The sequence below is a fragment of a genome (assembly GCF_019968955.1).
Source record: "MAG: Porospora cf. gigantea A chromosome Unknown PgA_NODE_958_length_9103_cov_679.205, whole genome shotgun sequence".
NCBI lineage: Eukaryota > Apicomplexa > Conoidasida > Eugregarinorida > Porosporidae > Porospora > Porospora cf. gigantea A.
This window is the reverse complement of record NW_027151987.1, coordinates 64-9,103: the sequence shown is the minus strand read 5'-3', so window position 1 is coordinate 9,103 and position 9,040 is coordinate 64. Positions and strand designations below refer to the sequence as shown.

Below are 9,040 nucleotides of genomic sequence, written 5' to 3'. Positions count from 1 at the left end.
CCAGAGTGAACGTCCATGTACAACGTCAAGTTGTAGGCGAGTAATCCCTGCCAGAGACACGACTCCAACAATAAGACTCGCCAACCACTGAGCTATGAAGCATCCGGTGAATACGATTCTAGTCGCAGTGCGAGAGACGGACCAGAGTGAACGTCCATGTACAACGTCAAGTTGTAGGCGAGTAATCCCTGCCAGAGACACGACTCCAACAATAAGACTCGCCAACCACTGAGCTATGAAGCATTCGGTGAATACGATTCTAGTCGCAGTGCGAGAGACGGACCAGAGTGAACGTCCATGTACAACGTCAAGTTGTAGGCGAGTAATCCCTGCCAGAGACACGACTCCAACAATAAGACTGGCCAGTTCAGAGCTCCCTACTACAAACCGCATTCATGACGTAATTAGATGCCGTTTTGTCCCCATGTGGCCAACAAATCGGGAATATCCCGCCGCAGAGGACAATGACCAAACGTAAGCCACCTGCCTAAACGCTTACGCAGAGCAGCAACGCCTGGAGCCCATCACGATGGAGATGACGGTCCGTCTGGCCTGGTCTGTGAAAGACAAGCAGAGGCGAAAGAAGGCTCCTAGCGCCGTGAAGAGGATGAAGCAGTTCGTTGCACGAAAGTTCCACACTGAGGAGGTCGTGGTCGATGCTAAGGTCAACAACTTCATCTGGTCGCGTGGAATTCAGAAGCTCCCTCGCAAGATCAGAATCCGATGCTCTCGTCAGCTGCACGAGTCTGAGGAGAAGCAAGGGGAAATGTACACCAAGATCGAGTACGTCCCATGCTCTCACTTCCACAACCTGCAGACTGAAGTTGTCTTGGATGAGTGAGCGTCGTTTGTGTTGTGGTCAAGTCCAATCTGGTATAATGGCAAATGTGTAATGGCAATTGGTGAGATCCTCGCGAATCTGCACTGCACCATATTTCGCATTCCGAAAATGAGCAGCTCCAGCGTTGGTGAGCCTATCCGAACGATAAAGACCTTGGAGGAAAAGCATGAGGAGTTTGCAGAGACTACTGGAATGTCGATTGAGAGGGGAATGTCCAAGCCGCTAATGCAGGCGGTGGAACGGGGTGCAGATAAGGTATCCAAGAAATGTGCCTGGCCCTTCGACTTTTATCAGGCTACGGATCTCTACCCAGTGGACTACCACTACTGGTGGACCCCATACAAGAGCTGTGTTGGGCAGACGCAGCTGGTAATGATGCACGCAATTGCCGTCGCTGAGGATGGATCTGAGGTAGCCGCGGACCAGATGGTCAACCGAGAACGTATGCGCCACGCCCATCTCGGAACACTCAAGAACTTCCTGCAGCAGACTCATGGAGGCAGGGACTACTACGGCCCCAACGGATCCGAGCAAGACCCTTTCGGAGGACTTCAGCACCTCATGACCTGGACGGAGTACGCGCGTAATCGCAGCTTGTAATGCCGTTAAATCAATCATTGATGTCTATCGTAGCAGGGGACCTGGCAATTCTCTTTGGGGGGCACGAGCAAATCTACTCCACGACACTGGAGAAGGGCGGAGTTCTATGTTGCCACTACGGCAACTTCAAGCACGACGACATGATTGGCCATCCATGGGGTTCTAAGGTGTTGGACCACAAGAAGAAAAAGTGGTTTGCTGTACTGCGTCCGACTCCAGAGCTCATCACCCTCTCATTGAAGCACCGAACGCAAATCTTGTACTTGGCGGACATTTCAGTCGTGACCATGTTCCTAGACGCCAAACCTGGAGCCAAGATCGTCGAATCCGGAACAGGAAGCGGTTCTATGACTGTGTCTTTAGCTCGTGCTGTGGGGGCCACTGGCAAGGTATTCACTTTTGAGTTCCACGCGGGTAGGTATCATGAATGTACAGAAGAGTTCAAGCTCTACGGCCTAGAAGAGACCATCCAAACCAACAATCGAGACGTTTGTCTTGACGGGTTTCTAGTCGATGGCTTGGGGTCTGGCACCGCAGATGGCGTTTTTTTGGACCTGCCTCAGCCCTGGTTGGCCTTGCCGCACGCAGACGAGGTCCTCTCCGTCGGCGGCCGCTTAGTCAACTTCAGCCCGTGCATTGAACAGGTCTCCAGGGTCTGTCAGTGGTTAGGTAGCCATGACTACTCGGACGTAACAACAGTAGAATGCCTGATCAAGGGTTGGAATGGCTGGATTCACAGCGGGGACTCGAATCAGCGGGGCCCTAAGGAAGTTACTGTGCCCCCCAAAGTTGACATTGACGTGCCGCACTGCGCCACTGTCAATGTCCCACGTCTCGACCGCGTGCCCCTTGAGAATTTCTTCCAGCACCAGCTGCCCATGAAAACTCATACAGGTTATCTTACCCTTGCTGTGAAACCCTCAAATGATCCGTAGATCAAACAGGATCTTACCCTTGGTGTGAAACCCTCAAGCGATCCATAGATCAAACAGATCGTCGAATGGAGTTTGGCTCTCCTTTTTGTGCGTCCACAGGGAAAACAGTTCATCTGGTAGGTTAGTCGGAATTTCCACCCGAACTGGAGCTGGTAGCGGTTGATGTCGCCGGAGCAGCACGTCTTTAGGGGCCTGCGGCAGGTCGCTACGTGAGGTCTGCCATCCGGTTACTAGTGCGTGGCTGCGCTCTCGATGGATAACGATTGTCCACGGACCAGCCATCTCTCGTTGCGGCGTCGAGGTGGAGGATGTCAGCTCTCGTTGCGGCGTCGAGATGGATGAGGTCAGCTCTCGTTGCGGCGTCGAGGTCGAGGATGTCAGCCGAGGGGGTGGTAACTGCAAACTTTCTGGCAGTTGAGGTGACTTGATGAAAGTTGCCCTTTGTACAGCCGTGATGGGCTGGTGTTTAAGAGGGTCTCCCACAAAGGAAGGGCTCGCAGTTGGCGATGGAGGTTCTGAAGGCTTTGATTGGTATTCAGCCACCTTCAGCAGGGGAGGAGCCTCAGAGCCATCAATTCGGCTTTGACGAGTTATCCCATCCAACCTTCTTTCATGGTCGGAGCCATCAAGTCGGCTTTGACGAGTTATCCCATCTAACCTTCTTTCATGGTCGGAGCCATCAATTCGGCTTTGACGAGTTATCCCATCTAACCTTCTTTCGTGGTCGGAGCCATCAATTCGGCTTTGACGAGTTATCCCATCTAACCTTCTTTCATAATCGGAGCCATCAATTCGGCTTTGACGAGTTATCCCATCCAACCTTCTTGGTGGTTGGCCCCATCGTACACTGTTTTGGTGTAGGAGCTGGGCGCAGCCCTCCCACTCAGGATCCACAGACTCGCTATTTAAGGCCACAAGTTCAGACCACACAGAAAAGGCAGGCATCAAAGAAACTAACATTCATACATACACACACCACGGATTTTCATCGCGTGAATAACCGTTGCTGGCCATGAGGTCAGCCATGAGGACGGAATTTCGCATCGTGCGATAATCCGGATCGTGTTCTTCAGCTTCACTTCCGTTCCACAGCGGAGCGCGGATCACAACCGGCTCACCCTTACTTTTCAAATTGCTCCGAATCTCTTGGACGCGCAGAATGATCTCCTCAGGCGTGATCCTTTCCTGGGGGTCCAGACGCAGCATGTCCCTCAACATGCCAACAAACTGTGAGATGGCCACTTCTTGGTTGTGCACACCACCTCCGAAGCACCCACCTGTACCTGTACCCACGAGTTTCTTGATGGCTGTCTCCACCAACTTGCATATCTGGGCCGGTCGGCGTCCGAGGTCAACGAGCGGCCTACGGGTTGCGCCTGGCAACTTATACTTGCAGTACTCGTTGAAGGTGTGATCCATCAGGGTCTCGACGTCCGGACAGATAGTAGACGCCAGTGAACATCCAAGACTCCATATGTCGGAGGCGAAACATGAAAAAACGCAGTGTCTGTCAGAAAACGCTTTTTCTGGTGCACAGAACGCTGCAGTACCCGGAGCTGTCAAACCTATCTCCTCCAGTGTGCGTGACAAATCGAAGTCGATGATACGAAACTTCTTCTTGTCATAAGCCAAATTGTCAGGTTTGATGTCTTCATGTATGACGCCCCTAGTTCGCAGCTCCTTTAGTGCCATGGCCAGCTGCTCCGCCATCTTCAGCAACGTGCCAAATTGAATTTTGCTAAGGTTACGGACACTTTTCCCAGCGTAGTCTTGGAGTAGCGTTACACGAATTTTAGAGTCTTTGCGTGTAACTAGAATCGGGCCCCAGTCATTGATCAAATGGCCGCTGCTGGTCGATGCGAACTGCCATTCACTCATGGAATCTTTGTCAGATGCCGTTGGGCAGAAAGTCTTCGCCACGGGGCCCAGTTTAGTTCTTACTACGTTCATGTCGTCAGAATTCTTCATGGACTGCCCCTCCAGTAGTCGGTTCAGCCTTTGTGATTCAAGTGGGATGTGGAGTACTTCAACCTTGTCGCCCCCAGTCGTCACACCTCTCGGCAATTCGGCATCCGACGCAACGAGAACCAGCTTTGCGTCCGTTCGGAGTTTGAAGATGTTTGGTTTCCATTTTGTCAGCGAGTCGGTAACGTTCGTCACCGTTAAGGCTGCAGATCCAAAAAGGTATGCGCAGGTCAAGTTGCTGTCAACCAAGTTGATTATCATGTTTTCGTGAAAATCTCCGAATCTCTACAGAGTGTCAGAATTGTAGGCTCGTGACTGCCAGAATTTCTCCTTGAGGTCAAAGTGGAAACCGTAAGACTTGAGAGTACTCTCGACAGTTCGTCAGCCGCCTTTTGGCTTGATAGTTCTCTTCAGAAGGGAGTCTGCCTGCAGTCCGACAATCAATTCGTTCTCCTTGTCGATGGGTCAAAAGCTCCATGCACTTCTCCCAGATCTTCAGACTGCGATCAGTTGGTCCGGCAAGAAAATCGGAAGGACCGTCATAAGGCTTAAAGAATTGGAGTCATCTGGGTTGTTCACGAAGTGCACGTATCCAGACACACGGATGAGCTGGGGGCACCTGCCCTTCTCTCACAAAGAAATCGATATATGGACCCTAGGTTCCAACGGCTCAGACGTTGCAGGGTCGAATCCTCGCCACAAGTCAAAGCCGAAGGGCTATTCGTGCCCTCCCTCAGGGAGCGCGTGTTGGTTCGTGCAAACCTTCGGAAGTGGTTTCCTTCTACCCTCGTTGAGACGTTTTTGGACAAGCCTAATGAGCTGACGAAACCACAGGTGTCAACGGATCAGGCAGAGTTCTACCAGAAGGAATTGAAGGAGATGCGTATTTTCGCTGGTGGCCCTGCTTATCCTCTAGCCACCGAGATTTGCAGCCAACTCGATTCCAAACTCGGTCGTGCACAGCTTACCCGGTTTCATGACGGGGAGAATTTCGTTCGTCTGCTGGACAATGTACGAGGGAAGTCAGTCTTCATCATACAAACGGCGCCTTCAGGTCTTACTGGATCGGATGCACTTCACGCTTCGTTGATGGAGATGCTGTTCATGGTCACAGCGGCAAGGAGAGCGAGTGCGGAGAAGATCACCTGTGTCCTGCCTTACCTTCCATATCTACGACAGAATGCTGTCAAGACCGACCACACCTCCCCCCAGCCCTCTTCAGATATTACCAAGCTTCTCTCTTGTATGGGTGCTGACCGCGTCGTTTTAGTGGACGCTCATAACGAGCGCGTGGAGGGTTACTTCCCAGAGTCGATGCCTTGCGTCAACCTAATGCCCTACGGACTCGCGGCTCAGTATCTCAAATCCAAGGAGCTAGTGAACCCCGTGGTAGTAGCGCCAGAGAACCGAACGCTTGAAAGGACAAAACTTTTCTGGCGCATTCTCAAGCGAACAGTGGAAAACCCAACCATGGCGACGATAGTCCACGCCAAGCACGAACGAGAACACTGCGAAGACGATGACGAAGTCAAAGAAACGGATAACGGACCGGGTTACGAGAAGGTCAGACTGGACGCTGCGAAGGCAGCTTCCTCAAGGTGGGTCGTAGGCGACGTCAAGGGTCGTGACTGTGTCATCATTGACGACATCATAGACTCTGGTACACGATCTGTGAACGCCGCCAACGCATTAAAGAGGCGCGGAGCCCGAAATATCTACCTGTACGCTACGCACGGGCTTTTTAGCAAGGGGTGCCTGGATCTCATCAACAACAGCGTCATTGATGAGGTAATCGTGACTAACTCCATTCCCATTCCATCTCAGTCACTAACAGACAAGGTAACGGTGATTTCATTAGGAAAACTGCTCGGCGAAACCATCAAGCGTCTTCATGCCGGAGAAGGCATCTCTACTTTGCATAAGGACGTCGAGGCTGACGAGGAGCGGATGGCTTCAGAACGCCGGCAGTAGCGCGCGTGACATAAATTGCGTGATGGACGTATCGGCGGTTATCTCTTTCAGCATTGGAGCTGTTACCTGTGTATTCCTGATTCTAGCTGGAGCATCTCTGTTTGATATGTGATGGTTGAGACTTTGATTGAGACGACTTTTACCTGGAGCATCTCTGTTTGATATGTGACGGTTGAGACTTTGATTGAGACGACTTTGACACGTGACGGCTTAAAATTGGTCAGCAGGTAAGCCTACCCGGAGCGTGCTTGACATTTGAGGTCAAGCTTCAAACTCATATCAGCATCCCGCTCCAGGAACACGGTGATGAGGCATAGAAGGCAAGTAAGCAGAATTGAAGTGCCCACCACAATTCCGAGACCGCCATCGAACCCCAGCGATCCAAAGAGGGCGGCCACTAAATTCCACGCAAAGAAGCAAATGGAATTCTGTGTGCACCGCTGCAGCTGCGTCTTCAAGAGGGGTATCTGCTTCAAGTGCATAGTGAGACCCGCGAAGCCCATGAAGAACGGAGTCCACTTGTCGAAGAAGACGTCGGGCATGAATGTGAAGAGCGCGTACCTCCAAGAACTGGCGTTGGGGTCGTTCCACCAGGCATTGAAGTTCAGGTGGGCGTGAGAATTGGTCAGATGAACGATTCCTTGAATCAGGAGAAGACACCCGGATGTCACAAACCCGAACCACTTGATAGTCTTCACAAAGCGCTCTTTGGTGTTTGCCATTATTGAGATATATGATGCGTAATCATGTTCCGAATCACATCGGCAGGCACAATCCAACAGATATCGAATCTCAAGTCAGACGTCCGTCTTCGAGGCAGGGTTGTGGGCACCCCAATGTTGGTTTTCAAGCAAAAAAGGGTTGTATGGTTTTCAAAAAAGGATTGTAATCGTTAAGAGTGGAGTTCATTCAGAAATCCTAAAAGCAGAGGAGCGCTCAAACGAAAGACGAACGTCTGACCTGACCTGTATTTCCCACAGCACGATGTCTTGACCCGAAGCCCGAAGCGATCCAGCACCTTCATCGATACAGTTTTCTATGTTTTATCTGTTGTGAAGCAATGCTTCAGGGCTAAGAACTCTAAATTACCATAGATTTGACAGTGGTACAAACTTCTTTCAAATCGAGAGTACAAGTCCACAAGTGGACTAGAAACCCTAGAAACCCTTGAGGGGGTAAGTTGAGAATGCCAAAAGACAGAGTAGGAAGGATCCAACCGCTGGTTCAACAACTGTTGCCATGTTTCAACTTTTCCATCCTTCAGACATTAAGATTTGCAATCAATTCACCATAACTTCCAGTCGGAAACGACAGGTGGTGTGTGTAAAGCACAGATTTCAATGAACAAGAATTTCAATGAATTTTCTAATCATTGCTGACCAGAGAGAAATAGAATCTTGCATTATATCGCACTTGAGGCCCAAGTAATCGAAGGGGCATAACAGACCTACATTTTGGGGTGCTTGCTACATCACATCAATAACCTACCCAGCTCACTTACGATTCTCTAGCCGAGCTATTCAACCACTTCGTTCCACTTTTCAGCACTGTCCTCACCGAGGGCGGAAAACCTGGACAGTCCCTACCCTGATATGCCTGACTATGACTATGAAGACGACGAATCCGCTTACGACGACTGGTATGAGAACGAGATCCCACCGTCTATCCCTTCGACAACGACGAATCCGTTTTCTTGCGGTGATTACGACACTGGCAGGCCTCCCAAGACACTGAGAGAGCAGGCCATTATGGGGTTGATGGCGGGTATTCGTTGTAAACCTGACTGGGTGACCAAGGTATTTGATGAAACAATTACTACAAAGTGGAGAGAAGAAGCGAAGAGACAACACTTGACTGAAATTGAGATACAGTACGCCATTGATGAGTGCCATTTGGGCCAAACAGGCCCTCAAGGAGGCCCAGATCTCAGCCGTAGAGGGGGCTCTGATGCTTAAATTGTCCTCTGGACTCAAACGCCTGGAGAACGTCCCGAATGATCAGAAGGACTCAACAGTTGAGGCCTGCGAAGACGAATCAGGAACGAAATTCAAGGGATCAAAGATGATATTCGTAGTCTTGGACATAAACTATGTCGACTGACACTTGGAGATGATTCTTATACCATCTTTACTTTGGCAAGAATGCACACCACCTGAACGTTAACGTGCTGAACCGCGATATGCTGCTGGACGCTCAGGTGCACCCTGAGAAGTACCCCCAGCTAACCATCCGTGTGTCGGGATACGCTGTGCACTTCGTGAAGCTGACCCGGGAGCAGCAGGAAGACGTCCTCGCCCGTACAATGCACTTCGGCATGAGTGTAAAGTTCGGGAGCCCAAGTGGCGTCATACGCTGGCGCCATACGCTGGCGCCACTACATCTGAGCGGCACAAGGGGAATTGTCCATAAACGGGAGAAGTCTCCTTACCAAACATAATCGGGACAGTACGGACGACCCAGTATCTAAGAGGTCGAACCACGTGATTACGCGTCAATGAGCTCGGGCCAAGAAATCAGCGCGTAGATTTTGCGCTGGTTATGTTAAAAGTAATTCCTTTACATCTCTCAATTGCACTGACGTGAATGCCAGTCGCAGCCTGCTTGTTGCGATGCCCCACAAGGCATAAATTACAGTGGTTCCGTTTCTCTACCAAACCATCAAACGAAACCCAGATGTCTGGACTTGACCTGAACTTTCCACAGTACGATGAGTTGGAGAAAGTACACC

At 50.8% G+C, this 9,040-nt stretch overlaps 8 protein-coding genes across 9 annotated transcripts; 6 read left to right on the top strand and 2 right to left on the bottom strand.

Moving 5' to 3' along the window:
* Positions 1 to 464: 464 nt before the first annotated feature.
* On the top strand, positions 465 to 841 carry KVP18_003493 (uncharacterized protein; the record flags this gene model as incomplete). 2 transcript variants are annotated; one of them, XM_067955276.1, is made up of 2 exons in its annotated part: positions 465 to 474; positions 504 to 841. In XM_067955276.1, 2 exons carry the CDS (start codon positions 465 to 467, stop codon positions 839 to 841), a joined length of 348 nt encoding a protein of 115 aa, XP_067805514.1. The 2 variants fall into 2 exon arrangements, with proteins under 2 accessions (XP_067805514.1, XP_067805513.1); XM_067955275.1 differs by lacking the exon at positions 465 to 474 and having other exon boundaries at positions 530 to 841.
* Positions 842 to 892: 51 nt separating this feature from the next.
* On the top strand, positions 893 to 1,441 carry KVP18_003491 (uncharacterized protein; the record flags this gene model as incomplete). Its single annotated transcript, XM_067955273.1, has 1 exon — positions 893 to 1,441. The coding sequence occupies one exon, from the start codon at positions 893 to 895 to the stop codon at positions 1,439 to 1,441; it is 549 nt and encodes a 182-aa protein (XP_067805511.1).
* Positions 1,442 to 1,461: 20 nt separating this feature from the next.
* Positions 1,462 to 2,376, top strand: KVP18_003490 (uncharacterized protein; the record flags this gene model as incomplete). Its single annotated transcript, XM_067955272.1, has 1 exon — positions 1,462 to 2,376. The coding sequence occupies one exon, from the start codon at positions 1,462 to 1,464 to the stop codon at positions 2,374 to 2,376; it is 915 nt and encodes a 304-aa protein (XP_067805510.1).
* A 960-nt stretch (positions 2,377 to 3,336) lies between these two features.
* Positions 3,337 to 4,602, bottom strand: KVP18_003494 (uncharacterized protein; the record flags this gene model as incomplete). The annotated part of the gene is made up of 1 exon (XM_067955277.1): positions 3,337 to 4,602. The coding sequence occupies one exon, from the start codon at positions 4,600 to 4,602 to the stop codon at positions 3,337 to 3,339; it is 1,266 nt and encodes a 421-aa protein (XP_067805515.1).
* A 387-nt stretch (positions 4,603 to 4,989) lies between these two features.
* Positions 4,990 to 6,312, top strand: KVP18_003492 (uncharacterized protein; the record flags this gene model as incomplete). Its single annotated transcript, XM_067955274.1, has 1 exon — positions 4,990 to 6,312. One exon carries the CDS (start codon positions 4,990 to 4,992, stop codon positions 6,310 to 6,312), a length of 1,323 nt encoding a protein of 440 aa, XP_067805512.1.
* A 233-nt stretch (positions 6,313 to 6,545) lies between these two features.
* On the bottom strand, positions 6,546 to 7,034 carry KVP18_003489 (uncharacterized protein; the record flags this gene model as incomplete). Its single annotated transcript, XM_067955271.1, has 1 exon — positions 6,546 to 7,034. The coding sequence occupies one exon, from the start codon at positions 7,032 to 7,034 to the stop codon at positions 6,546 to 6,548; it is 489 nt and encodes a 162-aa protein (XP_067805509.1).
* Positions 7,035 to 7,904: 870 nt separating this feature from the next.
* On the top strand, positions 7,905 to 8,267 carry KVP18_003495 (uncharacterized protein; the record flags this gene model as incomplete). Its single annotated transcript, XM_067955278.1, has 1 exon — positions 7,905 to 8,267. The coding sequence occupies one exon, from the start codon at positions 7,905 to 7,907 to the stop codon at positions 8,265 to 8,267; it is 363 nt and encodes a 120-aa protein (XP_067805516.1).
* Positions 8,268 to 8,491: 224 nt separating this feature from the next.
* Positions 8,492 to 8,749, top strand: KVP18_003488 (uncharacterized protein; the record flags this gene model as incomplete). Its single annotated transcript, XM_067955270.1, has 1 exon — positions 8,492 to 8,749. One exon carries the CDS (start codon positions 8,492 to 8,494, stop codon positions 8,747 to 8,749), a length of 258 nt encoding a protein of 85 aa, XP_067805508.1.
* Between the last annotated feature and the right edge of the window lie 291 nt (positions 8,750 to 9,040).